Consider the following 22753-nt stretch of genomic DNA (forward strand, 5'->3'; position numbering starts at 1 on the left):
TATCAGCTTGATAAAAAACTTCTGTGGCCCAAAGAAAATTTTAATGGTATGCGTTCAATCCCCGCGGGGTACATTTGAAACTTTTTATCTCACTCATTCTTTGGATTATGCCCTAAAATGGTCTCTCCAAATGTATGGACGGTGTTGATACAATACATACTTCATGGTGGGGCCCACAGAACGTGGTGACGTCACTTCTCAGTAGCGAACCCGCGTCGTAGCAGGTGGCCCAAATGCGAGCGTGGCGGATAGTTTCTCGTAGTTAGCGTGGGCATTTTAGTCATTTAAATTACTCGCAGATAATGCTGGCGAAACCTTGTAACGTCGTGACAAATATCCCCGAGATTTTTAAAATCTCCTCCGCATTCATATTGCGATATGTTCAAAATCTCAGCAGTTATAATACCGCGAAATGATCGTAGATTTGTTTACCAGAAGAAATTGTTTTATCCGATAATGCCTCTACGGCTTAAAATTATATTAGTTTCTACATGATTAAACTGTCCAAGTGAAATAGTGCTCTCCGAGCACACCAGAGTATTTCTCTATTTTTAAATTTGTGAAGTCATTATTAGTTTATAACAAATATATTTTGTCAAATATTCACTTCCAACGAGAATTTTCAAAATTATCGGGAGAAATGGAAAACTTTCAAAATATCCCGAGAAATTCCGGGGCCGAGAACGATATTTGTCAGGAGGCACAAAACGCCAAAACGGAGGGCGTTTTGGTCATCTGGAAGGTTCGATCGCGTTCCAGAAGCTCGCAGAAGAGAAAAGCAAACGGTACGGCAGAAGAGGCGGAGAGATCCGGAACCTCCCAGAAAACACTCCTCAATCCATACCTTCTCTTCTTCCTATAAAACCCCAATCCTTCTCACCTTCTTTCACATTAGAGCGAGCACACAAAAATTCACTACTCCCTCAAAGCACCGAAACATTTCGAGAAAGGAAAAGGAGATGGACCTAAGGGTGGTTGGCCTTGAAAACCCCTTCTTCTCAGCCCTCCATCAGATGCTGCAGGACCCGCACATCCCTCAAGACGAAGAGGGCCCCACACGAACCTACGTCCGCGATGCAAAGGCCATGGCCTCCACTCCTGCGGATATCAAGGAGTATCCAACGAAGTACGTTTTCGAGGTGGACATGCCGGGCATCAGATCGGCAGATATCAAGGTCCAGGTCGAGGACGACAAGGTGCTCGTCATCAGCGGCGAGAGGAAGAGGGAGGAGGATAAGGAAGCCAAGTATGTGAGGATGGAAAGGAGGGTTGGAAAGTTCATGAGGAAGTTCTCTCTGCCGGAGAACGCGAACGTGGATGCGATCTCGGCCGTGTGTCAGGATGGGGTGCTGGCTGTGACGGTGGAGAAGCTGCCACCTCCGGAGCCCAAGAAGCCCAAGACCATTGAGGTGAAGGTCGTGTGACCAGAAGAGAGAGGCTGTCGCATTTCCTTTTGTTGTTCTCTTATATCTAATATCTGTATTTCTGTTTTTTTTTTTTGACGGAGTTTGGTTTTCTCTGTTTGTGGTTTTGTGTTAAGTGAATGAATAGAATATAGAACTTTCTGTGTACGATGTAAAGTGTTATGATCGACGGTTTACACTTTTCTAGAATGTTCAACAGGTGGGCCAGACGTTTACGTGGAGTGTGGACCACATTTCAAAAACCTGGGTGACTCGACTTGGAATTCTCTGAGTCAAACGGACTTTTTATTAAAAATAAAAATCAAAAATCAAAGCTAAGATTTAGATTCCCAACCTTACCTCAGGAACTGGGGAGTGCATCATGCCCACCATAGCATGCGAGAGCCGATTACGTGCTGGGACCTCGCGCCCTTACTGTGGAGCCCACCTTAGTGAATTTATTACGCATCCACGCCGTCCATATATTTTTTTAAGATCATTCTATGGCATGAGCCCAGAAATGAAGGTGGACAATACTATTCAACACTAAAAACTTGCATGTTTATTTACCATCCAACAAAAACGTGGATGAAGGGAAAATGAACAAATATCAGCTCGATCCAACAAAAACGTGGATGAAGAGAAAAGAACAAATATCAACTCGATCCAAAACTTGTGGCCTACTAACTTTTTAAATGGTCAATCACCCCTGTTTCCCATCGCATGGTCACCTGAGATATGGATCTACTTCATTTTTGGTTTGACGCATGGTCACCTGAGATTTGGATCTGCTTCAATTTTGGTTTGACGCAGGGTCACCTGAGATTTGGATTGCTTCATTTTGGCTTCAGGCTTCATTTTAGTTTCGTGACTTTTAAGTGATATGATAACACGGAAGGACGTCATGACGTGAAGAATACGTACATCCAGGTTGGTGAGGGCCCACTTAATCATCCGCTCCCGGTTTTCATTACGAGGAAGGATTATTTTATGCTCATGGCATCCGAACATGTATCAACCTTGAAAAGACATTTTAAATAAAGTCTTGAATATAAATATTTTTTGGAATTGGTGCTTAACAAAGTGGAGTTGAAATGCAACAGGTCATGCTTACGATCTAAACGCTGGCATATTTAAAGAACATGAAAAGACATTTTAAATGAAATTATGGGTAAGTTAAAAATTTTGAATTAAACAAAGTGCAGTGAAGATTTTACCCACAAACAGAACCCAACATTTATAATTATACTATTTGTGTACTTTGAGATCTATAAAGTCATTTGAAGTTTCTGTATGCGTACTTAGAGATATGAAAAGTTATTTAAATGAGGTAACGAGTATTTTATGAATTTGGTACTTGACAAAGTGTTAAGATTTCACGGACAAATGCAACTCAATGGTTCATATTTTACCTTTATAAATAAATACATTAAAAATAAAAATAAAAAACCCAACAACTCTCTCCCCTTCCAAGTGGGCCTGGGATACTTACAGTTGGGTACCTGTTTTTCTTTCACAAACCATGAAAGATCCACCCTCCATCTGGAACACTACCCCATTTTAACTGTCATCATCCAAAACTTTAGAACGCCAAACAATAGGAAATGGTTGGATGTAGTTGGGATGGAATGAGTACCATTAGCATTAGTTTTGTTCACCTGATGTGCCTCGTCATGACGAAAGAACTCTCCCAAAAATACACAGTATTTCAAAAAAATTAGGTGGGTCGTACCATAAACTTTGATTTTGGGGGCATAATTTCATCATGTGGCGCACCTGAGAGTTGAATCAGACTGATTTTCAGAATCAGTTGAGTCCATTCGAAACAGTAAACACACTTTTGGTAGCAGAAGACATTTGGCAAATTTCAATTTCCCCCCAAAAATAAGTGAATAGAATATTCCTATGCATGAGCAGGCACCACTAAAACGATTTCATGTTGGAGGTACCAACTAATTCTGTATAATCAGTACCATCATTTGCTTTTCAGACGCAACAAGCTACCTTTTTCAGAAGTTCTTTTTCTAACCATGGAACCATGTGAAGACATTCTAAGCATCTTCAGGAAGGGAGATGTCATGAGAGGACAGGAGATTTTCTTTCTTGGATGTAACAGAGGCCTTCCCTTGTTTCTTTGGCTTGACAAGTTCTTGGATCTCACATTAATAGAATTTGCCCGAGTGGACATCTTTGAAGCTTTCATTTCCTCAGAAATAGCAGTCTCTGGTCCAGTTACAGCATTCTTCCTAATAAACAGAGCGATGAAAAAGCCTTCCATGTCCTCTGCTAAATCCATCCTTAGCAAATGCTCAGCTGAAAGAGGAAAGGCAAAAGATACAATGTAAGAGAAGTTTATCTACTTGAATGAAAATCTGATGGCTTCTTTTGATAACACTCACAGCCTTCGAACACTGGGAGACCACGGCGAGGCCACTGTGGGAAGGGGGTTGCTAGTTGAAAATTGAGGGCAGCGGCAAGTGGGAGAACGGACTTGACAACATCCTCATTTTCTTCTTGGTGGATGGAGCATGTGCTGTACACAACTCTTTCAACAGCAGGGACTGAAAATGTTGAAATGCATGATGACATGGTTTTCTGAACATGGACTGTTGTCCAAGATATGATGAAATAAATTTTAAGAAAATATAGAAAAAGGTCTTTTTTTTCCTTCTTTTTTTTTTTTTTGCTTAATAATAGGAAAAAAAATCTACACTCTAAGACTGTTAGCCAGCAACTCTGTTGGTGGCTAATCCTCACTTGCAGGTAAGTGACTGTGTTAACTGACTCGTGCATGCACTTTATCGACCAGCTGTCAACAGCATGTGTGTGAGACTTAACCTAAATTTAACCAAAAAAATAAAAAATAAAAAATAAAAAAATCCAGACCAAATTATGAGATATCTGTCACTAATTGGGAACCTTTTGAGGGTTGTACACACGGAGCTGGTCAAATGCTTCCAAGGAGTATGACCCTTTTAAGACCCTCTTTTAGGTAGTATAGGGTTGCGAGGACATTTTAGGCTGTTATTAGTGAAAATAGCCTCTTTTAGATATTTGATTAATTTACCTAACCCTTCAATAGGTGTCCGGCAGAAAGACAGGAAAGAAAATGTGGCAATGGCTCATATTCCGATAAGCAAGACAAATATTCCACAAATAGAATCTTCCGATCTGTGGAATTATTGGTGCATGGGCCATCCATGGCGGGGTGCATCATACCAATGGTTTTGATCAGTAAGCAATGGGATCCTCTTATACAAAGTGAAAGCCCAGGTTCGCTGTAAAATCTCTTGGCCGAGCTTTGTATAGTACCTTAATGAAACAAACCACCGTCTAGTTATCCAAAACAAGCTTCTCCAGGGATACACTCAGGGTCTCCAAACTAGATCTAAAATCAGAAGCTGATCAAAAAATTGAAAAAGGGTTTTATAACCTAAGTGCATGTGAACCTGCACGCATCATGCATGGACAGGCGTATCTATTAGTCTGAACGGGTTGATGAAGAATACAATCCGAGACTTCTAGATTTATCAACTGTGAAGTGGACGTAGAGAGATTATTATGATTTCTGAAATATTGTTTCACTATATATAATTAAATTATAAAAATGCTACTCTAGCTTTTTCTTTCATCCTTTTTTTCCTGGATAGGTAAGCTGGGCTTAAACCCAGGACCTCAATGTTGAAACACGCCCTGTCTAGCTTTCAGTTACGCCAGTTCTTAATAAATAGTCAACAACCATACTGGATTTTGCTTCAAATGTTTCCACAAACAAAATGAATGCATTCAAGGGACCTTAGAGTAGTGCCAATAGGTAATAAGATGAGGAAAAGTAGACTTAGATGGTTTGGTCATGTGCCATGGAGACCAAGAACCGTGTCGATTGGGAATAAGTTGGTACAAGTGGAAGGCTCTAAAAGGGCAAGAGGAATACCCAAAAGGACATGGATGTAGTAAGAAAAGACTAACTGAAAGTATGGCCCTTGATAGAGTGGAATGGCAGAACAGGATTCATGTAGCCAACTCCAATTAATTAGGGGATTAAAGCTTAGATGATGATGATGATAGTATCTGATTGAGCTGACATTGGTAAATATACAACTAGGGATATGTTTCTACAAAAATTTTACCTCGAAGTGTAATATGGGACACATCTCTAACAAGGTTCTTGTGTGCTTTGGATATGATTCAGAGACAAAGATCTCCACATTTTTTTAGGTCTTCTTGAAGGTCCTGCTGCAATCACTGGGAATAAAAGTGCTTCTGTCCTTGAGGTTTTAGACTACTTCAGTGTTTGCTAAATTTTTCGCGTGAATATTAGCCAAAGAAGATGCTGAATATCTCAAAGATTTAGGGTTATGGGCGAAGATGCCTTAAGGAATACATGGATATGATAGTTATGCTTGAGAAGCAGTGTTCACCTTTTAAGCTGGTAATTTTTTTGTGTGTAAAATTATAGTGTTATAACCAGTACTATTTAGTTAAGTATTAGAAAAGGAAACTGATAAACATCATTTCCCACGAAAATCATTTTCAATGCATCTTCCTTAAGAATAGGTTCCAACTCAAAGACAAGTAAAAAATGCATTTTGTTCTGAAGCACTGAAACATACAGGATAATGCATGTTCAAGGGCTCTTTTCTGAAATGCAGCAAGCTTCTTAACACGTTGCATGTCTGCAGACTCTCCTACATAACCGCATGCAGTAAAGGAGATCAGCTATCCAGTATGAAAAAGATATACAATACAGAAGGTAGTGCATACTTCAATTAGATGCCATTTATATAAAAGAAGAACAAAAAAAAGAAACAAAGAAAGATAAGAAGGCAGATAAAGTTGCTTAATTGGAATATTGATGCCTACATGATTAGCAATTGCCTGAAATGGAATGCCAGCAGTATACCACATTAGACAATGCTAAAAACCAAATAAAATAAGATATAGAATTATCTGGTCCTATACTGCAGGACATATGGTATCCTGCAACACCCATGTCTGTACATGTGGGGTCTTAGTGTTCACTGACACAGACTGTCAATCTGAAGGCCCCACCATGGATGGAGATCTTCCAAAAATCTCGAAGATCAGAAGATCATAGATATCCATGTTTGGCATTCTATCTACTGAATGGGGACCTTTATTTATTCTGAATTGTGTATTTGTAGGCAATCGGTCAAAAGAATAGGATCCTCCAATTTGCAAGTTTTTGGGGCATCCCCATTCACCATGGGGCTCATCAGATCAACGATCTGAATCACTGAGCCATGGGCTCTACATGTATGAATTGTTTTGATGAGGACACCCCATCCTGTGGCTCACGGGACCTGATAATTTCTCAAAGATCAAATGGAAAGTTTTTTTTTTTTTTGAAGGGTAACTGCAATTTTATTTAAAGAAAGGAAGGGTAAAAGGGGGGTACAGGAATGGTTGGGTTTGTTTTGGTGACGAGGATTAGATCTTGTTCCGTTTGGATCTCAGGACCTGAGAGGTTGCTACGGTTTAGGTCGATTGGGGTTGACGGTCCCGGGTCCGGGTCCGGATATAGCACTGGAACGGACTCGAGAGGTGGTTTTGATTGAAGGGATGAGGCCACTTGGCATCCCGCAACGCTACCACTGTTCTCCTTTAATGCCATAAGAGACTGACTGGGAAACGGAGACCCACGCTGATGACGTGGCTCAATCTGCAATGCTCTTGGATTGATTCCCGCGTCTCGAGGGGCACAGCTATCGAGGCGCTGTAAATGGGTTTCAGAAGGAGCGACGCGTGTCCCCTGGAATGACTAATGCGGCAGGGAAACAGCTGGAGTCAGGCTTCGTGTTCCGCAGGAGCACCGATATCGAGCTCCTTCATGCTCCCTGGGCTCATCCGACGAACGGCCGGAGGAGGATCCTTGGCTCTCCAAATGTCGCCCCACCGAGGAATGAGATTGTCCTTCACCTCCCTTTGCACCGGAAGGAGGATTTGCCTGTTGTCTGCTAGAATCTGAATGTGGGGAGGAAGAGGGTCCTTTTTCTTTCTTCTAACACGAACTCTAATGACCGCCAGTTCCTCACCTATCTTCGTTTTGAGATCCACCTCTATGAGAGAACCCAATAGGTTTGTCGTGGAGATGAAGAACTCGTCGTACCATAGCTCCATAGGGATTCCCCAAATTAGGATCCAAACCTCCATGCCGAAAATGGAGAACTCGTCCCAACTGAGGACCTTAGACACAGGGCCTTCGGAGTGGATGGAACCTGCCATTATCAATAGATCCGGATTGATCCCCAGGCAAACTCTCAGCCATAATTCATTGAAACCGATCGGTTTGATATTGTATTTTTCCAGTTTGAGACCACAACACTCGTCGATCCATTTCCGAACATCCGATATGGAGGCCCCTTCTTTAGCAATCACCACAACCGAATCCCTCAGTTCCATTCTTTGGCGATTCAACCTTTCTTGCTCGATTCAAAGAGCGTAGTTAGTTGATAAGCCAGCAGGGTCTTCTAACTTTGGCCCTTGCATCTTACCAGAGTTCATATTTGAGGAGAGAGATTCAGCGTGGATCGGATTGGAACTCGCCAGTCGCTTGGAGTTGAGGAGGGCATCTCTGAAAGAGACACCATCGGATTGAACCTCATGCTTTGGTTTGAAATTAGCCTGAGACTCCTTTGGGGCCTTAGATCTATTCGGATTGCCAAATGCCGGGGGACGTTCTGGGCCAAATCTCGCCCTTTGAACAAGTAAGGGCACCCCTCCAAACCTCTCGCCATGTAACATCTCAACTGCTTTGGCCAGTTCTTCTTCTGAATTCATTTTTACTAACACAAAATGATGCGGACACAGGTGCATTCAAGGTGTACCAACGAAGAAAGCGCCAACCACAAGTGCCGTCCTTGTGGATAGGCGAATATTGAGGAGCTAAAGACCTTTCACATGTGATTGGACATATAGAAGACCCCACTTAGGGAAGACACATGTGAAGGAAGATTGGAGAAAGAAGACCGAGTGCCCAAATTTTCCCATACTTAAGTTATTTGTGCGTTTTTTGACTTAGTTAGGGGTCTTTTAGTAATCTTATATCTTTATTTGCTTATCCTAGGGGTATTTTAGTAATTTTATGTCTTTATTTGCTTATTTAAGTGGGGTAAAGCCCTAAACACGAATTTCAACTATTGATTAATGAAAAGCAAACCCTTTGGTAGCCTCATTCCTCTCTTCTCTCTAATAGTACTTCTTCTCTCCCCTTGATCTTCTTCTTCTAATTTCTTCTTGTGCCCCTCCAACTTCATCAAGGTAACAACTTTCTTCCTTCTATTTTTCAGTTTTGGCTAATTCCTCTTCGATCAAAATCTTGAGAACCGATCTAAACCCTAAATCCCCAAATTCTCAAATCCCTAATCCGAGAAACTTCTTAGTTCTTTGGACTAGTGATCTTCATTGATCGATTGGGTGTGACCATGCAAGATCGGGAGGTCTCATCCCTCGCCAGATCCAACCTAAGTAGTAATTGAATTCCATACTCCATGGTTGTAGTGATGGCCCGCTCCATTGCATGTTTCCTTTATGATTTTCTCAGTTATGATGATTACTGTTAGAATTTTATATCATTTATTCCTTTTATTTCCGCTGTTTAATTATCTCCATGAGCATGCATCATAATTAGGGCTGTCCTGCGTCACAAAACCTCTGTACTGTCCTGAAATCCTATCTCTAGGCATTATGACATCCATAACTGCTCCTGCTCAACCAAAAATCCTGGAGATGTTGATGGGGAGCCATCCATCAGGATACCCTCTAACGAAGAGGGTTGGATATGCATGTTTAGACCCTAGAAGATGATTCAATGAGCTGGCTTTCCTTCTGTTTCACATGATCTCTATCCATTCTTCTTTTTCCTATTGCGAGGAGTTCTGCTCGAAGCCGGTACCTTCACCTTCACCTTCTTGGTCTCTAAGATCTGTAACATCGCCAACATCTTTCACTTTTGCTTTGTCTTTCGTCGTCACTGCACCCTTTACCGTTCTCTTCATCGCCATCGTCGCACTCAGTACTTCGTTGCCATCATCTGTCTCAAATGGAAGAGTTTAATGGATGGAAATACGAAAAACTAAGAGAATGTCATTAAGGAATATGATTCTGTGAATAATGAATTTTGTTTCCATTAATTAATTATCTATTGGAAAGAAACAAGTCTCCCAGCGAATTCTGGAACCAGAAGGAGCCAACCGTCCAGGCTTCAGGGTCCCACAATTAGAGGTGTACATGAGTCAAGCCGAGTCGAGCTTTTCCCAGCTCGTGCTTGACTCGGATTACTCGAGTCCCAGGTCGTGCTCGGCCCAGCTCGGCCTTCGAGCTCGGAACAGCAGATCGTGCTCGGCTTGGCCGAGTTCGAGCCGTGCATTGGACTGACTGCAGTGGCATCCTTCTTCATTATGTGCAGGCGCAATCGGTAGTGACAGGGCTGGACTCAGGCAATACCAGTGACGTCGCGGAATGGCGGACTGAGTGTGGAAGAATCGACGATAAGGGTAGAGATTGGGGGTTTCTGCGGTCACATTTCCATTTGTAGAGGGTCGAGGAATGACGGAGATGGGTTTCTACTGGCTTCGGAGATGGTGATGGACGTCGGGGTTGACTCCATGAAAACAAGCTTCACGTAATGAAGAGAGGGAGGAAGAGAGGGTTTGAAAAGGGGGTAGGGTTTTTTGAAAAGGGATTGTGCGGGCGCCGGGCGGAATGTATTTTGAAAAGGGAGTAGGGTTTTTTTTTTTTTTTTTTAAAGGATATATATATACCCTGTACTGAGTCGAGCTGAGTTCGAGCAGTATTCGAGTCGAGTCGAGTTGGGGCAAGATCGAACCCAAAAATCAGCTCGACTCGATTCGAACTCAGCTTCGATCCGAGTCGAGTCAAGCATTTTCGAGTCGAGTCGAGCGAGCTACCGAGCTTACTCTGCTTGTGTACACTACCCACAATCCACAAAGAAAGCTAAAATGTAAACAATGAATTTTAAGAATCTGTTTTGTCAGTTGGATGCTGGAAGCTATATATTGATGGAGGAAAATATAAGTTCTAATGAAGTTTTTTTTTTTTTTTTTTTTTTTAAATTGAAATTACATTACTACATTTCTGAGTTGTCCCAACTATAGTTGCATAAAGCGTGCAGAAAGGCAGCAACAAATTTAGGTGCAAGAGTGGAGAAGTGTCTCATTCAAAAAAGTAAATAAATAAACAACTATAAATAGATTGGTAGTGGGAGCGAGAGCGAGAGCAAGTATGCGAACTGGGGATTCAAAGCGGGAGAGGCACCTAGTTAGAAGGATCCTGCAACTAAGGTCCGAAAGATTGGATCATGGATCAAGCAGCTATTATAGGCTGCCTGTGGTTGTCTACTAAATCTAGGACAATAGGATCTCATTCACCACCACTCCACCACCATCATTCATACCCTTGACCCAGATATTTGGGGTTGGCTTTATGACATGTTGCAGGGGTAAGAAATTATGAATGCCGATTAAATGTACCATAGAAGACTTTAGAGTTCATGATATCCAAAATAGGTATGTCAAAAACTATGAGACTGGCAGGCCCAAGAATTACTTGTGGTAAATTGAGATTGCCAGACTTATATTAAACTCCATGTATGTTTTTCATCATTGATATCGGCCATTAGATAAAGCTTGATGAAGGACCGATGCATGAACTAATTAACTCATGAGATCAAGTAGCTGAATTAAGATAATTAAGAAAAAAAAAATCGCTATAATCATCACAAATATTATGAAAATCAAAAGAGCATATCCTAGCCTAAGCTACCAACGTCGTAACACAAGATCATTAAATAAAAAGAAACTAGGATCTAATGGATGTAGTTACATCCAATTAGCATAGGGTATAGTCTATTTCAAAATAGGAAACCTAATACAACTTAGGGTGAAAATTTGGGTTTCAGTAATTTGGAAAAGTAGGAAAATTAGGAATTTTAAGTTTAGGGTTAGGATATCGAGGATGGAAGAAAGGAGTTTTGATATAATGATGGTAGGAAACCAAAAGAGGCAGGTGAGATTCACGTGTAGTCGTACGGTCACACGTGTGGCGTGGGATGATAGTTTAGGTCGGTTAGAGTTTGGATTGTGGATGGGTATGCGAAAGTTGAGTTTGGTAGAAGACGAAAATCTGGGATGGGGAGAATGAAGAACCCGAAGAAAATACCTGGATGGGAAAGAAAAGAGAAGATGATGTGGGGATAGATGAAGACCTCGCACCTCCGTTGATGAAGATTAGCCTCGCACTAATCTTCCTTCCAAATCGCATGGAGTATCGCATGAAAATGGAAGAAGAAAGCACGAGCTTTTCTTTTTTCTTTTTTCTTTTTTTATCACAAAATTCAATGGGAGAGAGGTCACACGCCCCCTTCTCTTTATCGATATGAGAAGTTTCAAAATTTACAATAATCCCCGTCTTGTGAATATTAACAAAAATAGTTTCAGTCTAAATAAAATCAACCAAAATACTTATAATGTGTCCAAATATAAAATAATAAAAAATTAAATTGATGCAAGACAATTAACTACTTGCTCTAAAAGCTCGAACTGTTAGAGTATGACGAATTAATCCCTTTATCTCATAGCCCAAGCCCCACATCTCATGGGTTGGGACCTCGGCTGAAACCCACTCGTGGGACCCAAATCACATGGGCCGCCCACCACGAGTGTGTCCCGCATCTCACTAGCTACCCCACTTGAGCCCGCTGTGAAATGCCCCTGCATTAATCACCCCTGGTGAGGAGTCTCGAACACCAAACCTCCCTCGTGAGCCCCAAATCACATTGGTCACCCACCCCGAGTGTGCCCTCGGATCCCACGGGCTACCCCACTCGAGCCCGGTGTGAAATGCCCTTGCATTAATCACCCCCGGTGAAGAGACTCGAACACGAGACCTCCCGCTCTGATACCAATTTGATATAGGACAATTAACCACTTGCTCTAAGAGCTCGAACTGTTAGAGTATGGTAAATTAATCCCTTTATCTCATAGCCCAAGCTCCACATCTCATGGGTTTAGGACCTCAGCCGAACCCCCTCGTGGGCTCGTAGGCCCCAAATCACATGGGCCGCCCACCCCGAGTGTGTCCCCACATCCCACTGGCTACCCCACAAAGGCCTAGTGTGAAATGCCCCTACATTATAAATCCTAAAAGATGATAAAGTCTAAAACTGATGTGGACGATCAACGATCAATGGCCTGATCATGTAATCCATGCGATCCATTGCGTACCTCCGATCCAACGATCTAGATCACTCCATAAAGCACCCCATGTGCATCTTCCCAGTGTGGGGTCTTCCAGATGCTCACACATGCACATAGGGTCTTCAGGACGATCACAGGTACTCGCCTAGCCACGGGGAAATCGGTATGGCCCGCCTCCTCCTCTAATACGTAGATAAGGGTGTACGTGACGTGATGTCCTCGTCAAAGCTCCAATGTATAAACGGAATAGTAAATCCCCCTAGAAGGCGTGAAGTGAGGTGGCAACATATTTGAGTGTAGAAGCAAGGAAGTGCCTTTTTTAAGACATTAGCAAGTATAAACCAATGTTTTAAATAGCTTATGTTATCTAGCATAGCTTAGCCTCAATGCTATATATAGCTCATGAAAATAGCTTAAATTGCAAGTAGCCTCCGCTAAATGCTAATTTACATACGCTATGCACTATGTAGCTTACATTACAACTTACAAGTTATTTTTCACTAAAAGATAAATCAATTAATGTTCTCAATGATGTGTTACATTTTTCTATTTTTCAATAAAAATTAGATGATCTTTTCGGTGATTTTAGTAAATTAATAAAAGAAACAATATTAAACCAATTTTATCGCTCACTTGTTCTTTCTTTATATTTATAGTTAATCTTTGCCCTATTTTCCTATTATTTTAGGTTGTGTTAGATTGCACCAGATATCATGAAATTTCATTATTAGTCAATCAAATTTGGTGCAAAATATCATGAAACTTCATAATATTTGATGCAACTAAGAGCAACCTTAATTAAAAATCTAGAAGTAGCATGTAGTTTATGCTACACGCTATGTAGCTTACGCCTCATATGCTTTAGAGAAGTGAACATTATGATACATTCTATTTGATATTAAAACAACGGTATAAACAGTTAGGAATGGGGAGCATGAGCAAGGTTTTAGATATTAGTGGCGGTAGGCATATTGGCTGGGTCCAAAAGTGATACAATACGGGATGTATCAGACTTCCGATACAGGCTAGTATTGGCCTCGTTTTTTTTTTTTTTTTTGCCCAAAAATTTTGAATAGTTACTAGGAAAATAGGAAAAATATAAAACATCGTAAGCTCTCACTTTTTTTAATGTTTTTAACACGAATTGTCACATGTCCATAATGGGATCAGGTAAATGGAAATGATCCATGAATGATGAAGGGATAAAATAACAACACCAAAATGTGCATTCTTTTACTTCTGAAATGCTCATACAATAGCGTAGTGGTTGATTGGGTATTCAAGTTTCTTAGAGTTTCTTCTAAGGAATTGCCATAGGGGTCACCCTTCTAATAGTGACAGAGTCATCACTAACACCATGGTCAGAGATGGAAGCTTCGAGGTGATGGTAGGCAATGCTAGTTGTCTCCGTGGGTAGCAGTGATAGGTTACGCGTCAACACGAAGGACCCCTCGCTGATGTAGCTAGAGCCCTCGTTGCCAGAGTCATCAATTAAGGCGGCATCAGAGGGCTTGAGGATGGTGGGAGAAGGCCACATGTCACCACAGATTTGACTTGGCATACACCTTTTACAGAGCAACTAATGGCATTGGCAACAGCAAGCTCAAAAGAATGATGGCAAGGAGCCATGCATTGCCAAAAAACTGGCTCCAACAAACTCAAGGGCCTACAGTTACTAGCACGTCTCAGAGAGGCGTCTCTCGCTATCCGAAACACAGTGAATGACATCAACGGCTTGGTTGTTCTTACATGTGCCAGCAACAACAGGCTTGAGAGAGACACATCCAGGCCATACATCGTCAAAGGAAGAAAGGGGAAGACCTCATCAAGGCAAGAGCAGCCTAAGATTGTGCCACGTGCCTGCTGCAATTGAGGGGTGGGGGGATTAGAGCATGTGTGTAGGGACATGCTGGGGAGTCATCGTTCGACTGAAGTGAGGCATCGACGGCCTCGTTGTTCTCACATGCGCTAGTGGCAACAGGCTCGAGCAGAGGTATACCCAAGCCATGCGTCACCAAAGGGAGAGGGGCTAACCTCATCAGGACAAGAGTAGCCTAAGACTGTCATGTGCTTGCTTTGGGGGTCGGAGCATATGTGAAGGAACATGCTAGGGAGCCACATGTCGACTGAAGGGAGGTTAAGCCGCCACTTACCATCGAAAAAAGTTCAGTACTTCATTGGAGCAACAACGTGATGGTACTCCGTGTCTATTGGTTGTAACTCCTCTGAGATCAAGCAGAGTGACACCCCTCCACGTACCATTAAGGCCCAAATGACTAGGATCGACCTCCCCTCAAAGCCTCCTGCCACACCTCAATCTCAAGGTGAGCCATCCCCACAGAGAGGGATCTTAGAAGGGGTGGAGAAGAGCCACTTCTTCCTAATGAGGCAGGCTGCCCGAACCTCCCACCCTCTTTCCTAGCAGAATCAAAAGATAAAACCTCTCCAATACAAGAGACAACGGCCAACAAGAATTCCTAGCTCCATAACTCTGACGGAATGCCTCAGAACTGAAACTAGTGAGTCCTTTGAACCTAATATGGATCTCTTTGCCCATCTGCACAAAGAGGTCACCAACTCGTTGTTGAATAGGGCTCCCACCATTTGGATGCGATCGATGTTCTCGTTCAGCTTGAGGTAGAGGAGCAACACGTTCTCTCCTAGAGGCTTGAGGGCAAAGTCACCATCCTTAAGGTTACAACAACCTTTTAACCAGACTTTAATCTCAGCTCCTTTCTTAGATTTTGATAGCTAGATTCCATTGGAATGTAGTAGCAACTTCCTCCACCACCAAGTGGTTAACTATGATCTTAGGATCAGATGCAAAGCTTACTTTCCAGACCCAAAGACCATCTGACTTTCAGACCACATCTTGGATACCACTATCCATTGTTGTAGGGGGAGAGATGAGGCTCTAGCCACTACATCTTTGAACGAACGACAGGAGATCGCCGTGCCCCAAATATCTTAAGGGGGATGACTGCCTTGCAAAATGAAGGTCCATGCCTCTAACCTCCATGACCCTCACACTTAAGCCTTTGTTGACAAAGTTCGGACCATATCCAGCGATTTGGACGGAGAGCTTACTGTTGTAGAAGCCAGATTGATGGAGGATAGAAATGGCTTGAGCAGACTCCTCTGCAGTCTCCATGCGAACAAAGGCAAAGCCAATCCTTTCTTCTTCAGGATAACTACCTCCTTCAATACCCCTGCCTTTCTAAAGACTTTAGTGAACTAGTATTCGTTCCAGACTTTCGAGAAGTTGGTGATGAAGAGAGCGGGGTAGTCTAGAAATAAGGACAACAAGGGATCCCTGATTATCGGAGGTTGTTGCATAAAGACCATGGTCCAGCTATTTTCGTCAACAGGCTCAAGATCAGGACTGGCCATTGAAGGCTTCTTTCTATGGACAATGACTCCAGCGTAACCTCTACTGATGGGGCAGCCATAGCCAAAGTGATTGCTTTGACTGGAGGGAGCTCTCCCCTCGCGCACAAAGAGAGCCTCGTATCTAAAATAGGATCCTTCTCTCAACTTCTCCTCAAATCTCCCTTTTCCTTTATCCTTTAGCACTAAAGTCACGGCCCGAGATCCTCTAACTCCCAATCTTCCTCGAGACCTCGAGAGAGATTCTCCTAGTCTTCAAGTTGGAAGGAGGTCTCTCTGATGCAGGACAACTAACCACTTGTTGTTAAAGCTTGAACTGATAGAGTGTGGCAAATCAATCCCTTTATCTCATACCTCAGGCCCCACATCCCATGGGTTAGGTCATAGGTTGAAGCCCCCTCGTGGGCCCCACATCACATGGGTTCTGCATCACACAAGCCACCTACCTCACATGGGTGGGACCCACCTCACATGAGCCACTCACCCCGAGTGTGCCCCCGATCCCATGGGCCACCCCACTCGAGCCCGATGTGAAAATGCTCATGCATTAATCACCCCCGGTGAGGAGTCTCGAACATGAGACCTCCTGCTCTAATACCACTTTGATGCGGGACAACTAACCACTTGCTCTAAAAGCTCAAACTAATAGAGTGTGGCAAATCAATCCCTTTATCTCATAGCGCAGGCCCTACATCTCATGAGTTAGGTCATTGGCCGAACCCCCCTCATGGACCCAACATCACATGGGTTTGGCATCACACGAGCCACCCGCCTCACATGGGCCGCCCACCCCAAGTGTTCCCCAGCATCCCACAGGCCACCCCACTCGAGCCCAGTGTGAAAATGCCCCTGCATTACTCTCCCTCGAGACAACTCTCTCTCTCTCTCTCTCTCTCTCTCTCTCTCTCTCTCTCAAACACACGTATGCACACACATGCACACACACATATTCAATGGTGTATCAGACCATTCTTTCATAAGAACGCATTTTGTTTATGTGATCTATTGAAAGTCAACCAAATAGGGGCCCCTAATCGAACACAAATCAAGCATGATTGGATAAATTAGGACCATTGTATTGAAATACAATAAAAAAAGAAGACAGAGAATCTGAAGAGAAGTGATAGTTTTCCCATTTGTCTAATTTCTCCCAAAATGGTTCATTCTGCTTCAATTCATTGAATCTTAAGGCTTGTGTTTTGATCCCAGCAGTAGGCCTAGATCTAGTCTAAAATGAGTTTTTAAGCTTCCTGTTCACTTTAGGATGTTCATAGGTAGGGGTGTACATCAGGCCAAACCGAGTCGAACTGGGCTCAACCCGGCCCGGCCCGGTCACCAGTCAAACCTAGCCCGAATCCGGCCCGGCCATGTCCAGCCCAAACTCGGCCTGGTCAGCAATCGGGCTAGTTCGGGCCGAGTTCGAGCTAGTTTCGGACCTGCTCCATTTACAAAGGGACCCACGATTTGGACGGCCTGGATTGCTGAATCTATGCCACCTGTGAAGTGGATGAGTCACTGTCACTTCAAAGATGAGCGGTGAACTATCCCAGAAGTCAAGAGCGAGAGAGAGAGAGAGAGAGAGAGAGAGAGAGAGAGTTTTAGGGTTTAGGGTCGGGCGGCGTTCTCACTTCTTTGTCTCAAATAGTTAGGGTAAGGATTTAGGAATATATATATATATAAATGGCCAAGTCGGGCCAAGTCGAGTCGGGTTTCGGACCGAGTTGGGCCGAACTGGGACCTGTTCGAACTCGGCCCGAACTCGATTTCGAACTGAAGAAAATGGTCGGTCCCGGACCGAACTCAGTTCTGGGTCGGGCCGAGTCGAGCTTTTTCAGGCCGAGTCGAGCGAGTTAACCGAGCTAGCCCGGTTTGTTTACAGCCCTAATCATAGGAACTGCCATCAGAGGTCCCGTTAATGAGTTTGTGTATGATATTTGACATCTCATTTTGTATTCGTGAATAGTATTACTAGATTCTGAGAAAATGCAATAGGCTTTGCCACTGAAGTTCCTTCTTGCCATTCTTATTTGTTGATCTCTCACTACAAGGAATTCTATTCAGCAGAATTATCATCTGTCTGAACAAAACCAAAGTGGAACAAAGGACAGGGAATTCAATCATCTTGTAAAAAAGAGATGCAACAATGTTGAAGAAGTAATCAACTCACAGTCAACTTATCTAGCTAGTTCAAGCTTATGATAGGGCTACTCACTATCATAACCATTACTGATCAACAAGAAGATTACATGGCACCAGGAACTACAAACTTAGGTAATATGTGAACTGAATTTTAAGCATGTAGGGCTTCAAGCTGATCAACAATACCTAGGTGGACATACCAAATAAAAATTAATACGACAAAAGTCGTAAAAGATCAGATGGAGGACAGCTCATTTTGCCCAACCTTTTCCAAACCTTTAAATTTCTTGATTTAAAAAGCAATAATGGTTCAATTCACCATCTTTTGGAATCATTTAAATATGAAAATTTGGACCCAACATGGAAACCATCATCCTTCTGTTGCTAACTATAATGGTACCCAAGATTCAGATCAAGAACATCTCCATACGACCTTGTCAACGACTTCAATGTTATTTTGGATCAATTTGGAATTTTATAAAATCATAGATATGGATGTTTCTCATCTGAAACATAAATTTTCTGTGCTCACTATTTAAGATGCGTATAAACGATGAAAAATTCCAATGGCACTTATGGTGGCTGGTTTACACTCGTGCACAAATTAGCTTGGTAAAATGAAAGGGATAGAAATGTTACTGGAAGGATTTGTAAACTTAATAGAAAAATACATGATTGAATTTGAACCTGCATTTATGGAAGAAACACATAATCACCTGCAGTATATGAAGGAAGCAGATGATCTAATCTCTCTGCAGCCATTCCGGATCCAGAGCAGGAAGGATCTAGGAGAATGGCACGGACCTACATGACATGATCATTATAGAAACAGAAAGAGCAAAAGATGATTAATCATATGGTACATGCAGTACAAAAAGAGAAATTGAAATGCTCAGATGAAATATTTCCATCTTGCCTCTTTTTTCTAGCTGAGAAACTAAGCTCAAGGGAGCATTAGATGTGGTGTTAATGGTATTGTTGGTCCAATTCTCGGACTTCTATTAAATGACTATTCCCTATTTAATCAACAAGAACCAATATACTGACTTCAATCAATTTTCACTAATGATTTTGGCATGAAACATCATCAGATGACAATCTGAAACACGCACATCATTTTCGTTGTCATCTTAGCCCTTCTCCATCAATTTTGGGGCCGGCTTTCAAACGGTAGATTGGCAAAGTTTTATGATTGGTTACCACTACATATCAACCTCTCTTTTACCAAGGCTCTTGGAAACAGGCATGGCAGAAGTTCATATTGACACCAAAGCCCAGGTATTACATGCACACCCCAAAGGTTGAGAAAACAATGTCAGGTTATGGAGGGGCAATTGCAACGGTAACTGCTACGCACAAAGCACCAACATTGAGCCAAATTAATCCGCACCTCATCGACCCTTCAATAAATTTCCCAGTTTCAACCTTCTGATCAAACTCGAAAGCTTTGATTTCTCATAAAGTGCCAGTGGTGTCTCAGAAGCAACTTTTGCAAATCCCTGATTAGTGGAGACTAGGGCTAACACAAGGGAAAAAAAATAACAATAAGTGTAAATGGGTAACAATATGGAGAGACAATATATATAGTCATAGACCTGTACCAGCTATTTTGGGGTTGGATTTAAGAATTCTGTTTCTCAAGCAATTCGAAATTTATTCTCATTGTAGCCCGGCAAATCAATCCTCTTTTTCCCCAGGCTGGGGACTGGTGTGCCACTGTCACCAGCAAGAGTTTAATGGAGTTATCATAACTCATAACAATATCATGCTAAAATGACAATTTTGCAACTCTTACTGTATTAGGATTAATAGTCATGATTTTGTGATGGACAAGGCAACGTAGATTGATGATTGGGTTCTAAAGTGGGTGGCCTCAATCTAGACCATGGATAGAGAGCTAATTAATGAACACCGGGATAAGCAAGCTCTAGGTCACACCCTAGAGGTTTCTTTAGAAACTGTTAGTTCCCTCCCTCCCTCTCTCTTGCTAAGCTGGACTTGATTGAGAAGGATAAGGAGCTACCTCCCTCCCTCCCTCTCGTTAACCTGGATTTGATTGAAAACGACGAATAATAGGGATCAAAATTACTAAATGAATTAGCAAATCCAACCACTAAAAGATTCCTTCTCAACTCCCTCTTTCGTCAGATTTATCTCCTCAGGTATGTGAGAGAACATTAGACTAGATCTCCATGTCTCCCTTATTTGTAAGATCCATCTAGATAACCTCCAAGGATACAAGCTGGGGGAAGACACCCATCTTACAGCATTAATGAATTGCTTCCTACCACCTCATGGCAGTTGAGCAACCAATGGGTTTTTGTGAACCCATTTGCCTACAATCTAATCTTCTCCTCATTGGGGTTCCAACCCATGGCTCAGTGGTAGACAGAGTGTGTTACAACACTGAGGTCTTGGGTTCGAGTGCCCAGGAAACAGGGAAGCCTGTCATAGAGTAGTCGACTAGAAGTAGAAGACTGCTGGCCATGTGGTGGTGGTGGGATGGGCGTGTGTAAAAAAATATATATTAAAAAAAAAATTAAAAAAAATTTAAAAAAAAAAGATCTTCACCTCATTTGAGTCGTCACTTACTAGACCTGAAAAGGCCCACCTGAAACACCTTTATCATCACAGATCAGACAAACAATACCTATTAATCCCGACTTTTAGCTTGAGCACCCATTTAAATTTCCGCTAACCTCCCTTATTTTGCTTTCAAAGCAAATATTGTGGGATCCACTCATTAAGGAATGGTCAACAAACTCTTTCTAAAAGGGATATCTGAGTCCAACTCTCCCATTTGAAGTGGGAGCCAAAAACGTCAAATGGAGAAAAAAACCCATAATATTTTGCGCATGGTAAGCACATGTTTCTTTCACGGATAGGAGGTTCTTAATTGAACTTCAGGACGTCTGTTGATCGGTGTTGATCACATGATCAAAGGTACCTTGCATGTGACAACAAGTGGAAAGGCAGTGCAGTTTGCAGGGCCCTGTACCATGTTTGGACTCTGCATGTAGACAATGTTAACTACCATTAGAGTGATCTTTTCGGCCTTCCATATGAGGACATTTATACTCCTAGCATTATAATTATGATCCTCTATTTGGTTAATTGCTATGAAGTTATATTCAACATGTAAGTACCATCAACTTTGGGGCAAGTGGGAGTTTGTCATGGTTGTGTGCCCTGGAAAGCTAATGTGAACCTGATGCATTGGTAATATATACATACAATATGTGTGTGTGTGTGGAGTTGTTCACCTACGCACCTTCTTAGGTGAGCACCTGTGCACACCTTTGCACACATGTCATGGGCACAAAATCTGAATGGTCCATGTGATGCGGCACCCCATGGAACCCCCAGGGCCCAACTTTCAACCTGATCCAAAACTCTGGTGGGCCACAGCAAAGAGAGAGGAAAATCAAGAGAGTTAAATGTTTCCTTTTGCCATGGCCCACCAGAGTTTTGGATCTGGCTAAAAGTTGGGCCCTAGGGGTTTCATGGGATGTCGCATCACATGGACCATTCAGATTTTGGGCTCACATCACGTATCAAAAAGTGCTCACGAGTTCTCGTGAGAACCGGTTCCGGTTCCCGGGTGAGCATTTCACTATATATATATATATATATATATATATATATATATATATATATATATATATATATATATATATATATATATATATATATATATATATATATACGAATCAATTTAGAAATCGATTAGTTAACATGTTGGTTAACCGTATTTTGAAACATGGAAAAAAATTTATTGGCTTATCAAATTATCTATCAAGCCATGAAAAAGATTCAACAAAAGATAGATAGATAGATATATATATATATATATATCTATCTATCCCTTAAAATAAATAATCTTAGTCGTAGATCATGGTGGTCGTTGGTCCTATATGGATGTGTTATTGTTGCCATAATTAATTTATAAACTTGCCTTAAACATACATGAGAACATGCATTAAAGGTTTCCTCTGTTGCCCTAGCGAACAAGAGCTCGGGCACAATAACTCTGGTGAAAGAAGAGTTGTGTTCCATGGATCTCAATACCTTTTTTTTAGAAGACGAGATATATTCATTAAATCTCGAGTGGTGCTATATAGACGGCTTACAATTCGGGCTAGCCCTCCGAGACAAAAAGGAGGGGGCAGCCTATCATAAAGAAGGAAACAACTGTGCATAACGACATTAATCTACCCTGATCATGCCTAGGCTCGCATGGTCGAGGAGGAGCTCCCATTTGCTCAGCATCGGGAGGGCAAATACCTGGTAAAACTCCCTTGTTATTCCATGACTACCATGGTTCTAAATATCAATATCAACAAGCATATCAGCCTAGAAAACATATATTACGTAGATCTATCATTTCCCTAAACTAATTCTAGATAATAAAAAATTAATAATATTTTAGAAAATGTCCCAAAATGTACAAAATATGCCAAAAATACATTCATAATTAAAATCCAACAATGGATGGCAAATCTATGTTCAGAAAACATAGATTTACCTAGATCCATCGTTCCCCTAAACTGATTTTTGAAAATAAAAATAAAAGTTTCAGAAAATGCA

The 22753-nt window shown here is 41.9% G+C and overlaps 2 protein-coding genes across 5 annotated transcripts in view; one reads left to right on the forward strand and one right to left on the reverse strand.

The window, feature by feature from the left end:
- Positions 1–827: 827 nt before the first annotated feature.
- Positions 828–1497, forward strand: LOC131233262 (17.3 kDa class II heat shock protein-like). Its single transcript, XM_058229906.1, has one exon. It carries the CDS (start codon positions 960–962, stop codon positions 1422–1424), a length of 465 nt encoding a protein of 154 aa, XP_058085889.1. The 5' UTR covers positions 828–959; the 3' UTR covers positions 1425–1497.
- A 1791-nt stretch (positions 1498–3288) lies between these two features.
- Positions 3289–22753, reverse strand: part of LOC131233967 (25S rRNA (cytosine-C(5))-methyltransferase NSUN5) — a 69056-nt gene continuing 49591 nt past the window's right edge. For 3 of the 4 annotated variants that reach the window (XM_058230878.1, XM_058230877.1, XM_058230876.1), the window contains 4 exons: positions 18883–18970; positions 6017–6091; positions 3803–3964; positions 3289–3716 (listed from right to left, as the gene is read on the reverse strand). In XM_058230878.1, coding sequence (XP_058086861.1) covers positions 3379–3716; positions 3803–3964; positions 6017–6091; positions 18883–18970 — 663 coding nt within the window. In that variant the 3' untranslated portion in view covers positions 3289–3378. The remainder of the gene's footprint in view (positions 3717–3802; positions 3965–6016; positions 6092–18882; positions 18971–22753) is intronic. The other variant, XM_058230879.1, reaches the window with a different exon arrangement.

Source organism: Magnolia sinica, chromosome 18 (genome assembly GCF_029962835.1).
Source record: "Magnolia sinica isolate HGM2019 chromosome 18, MsV1, whole genome shotgun sequence".
Taxonomy (NCBI): Eukaryota; Viridiplantae; Streptophyta; class Magnoliopsida; order Magnoliales; family Magnoliaceae; genus Magnolia; species Magnolia sinica.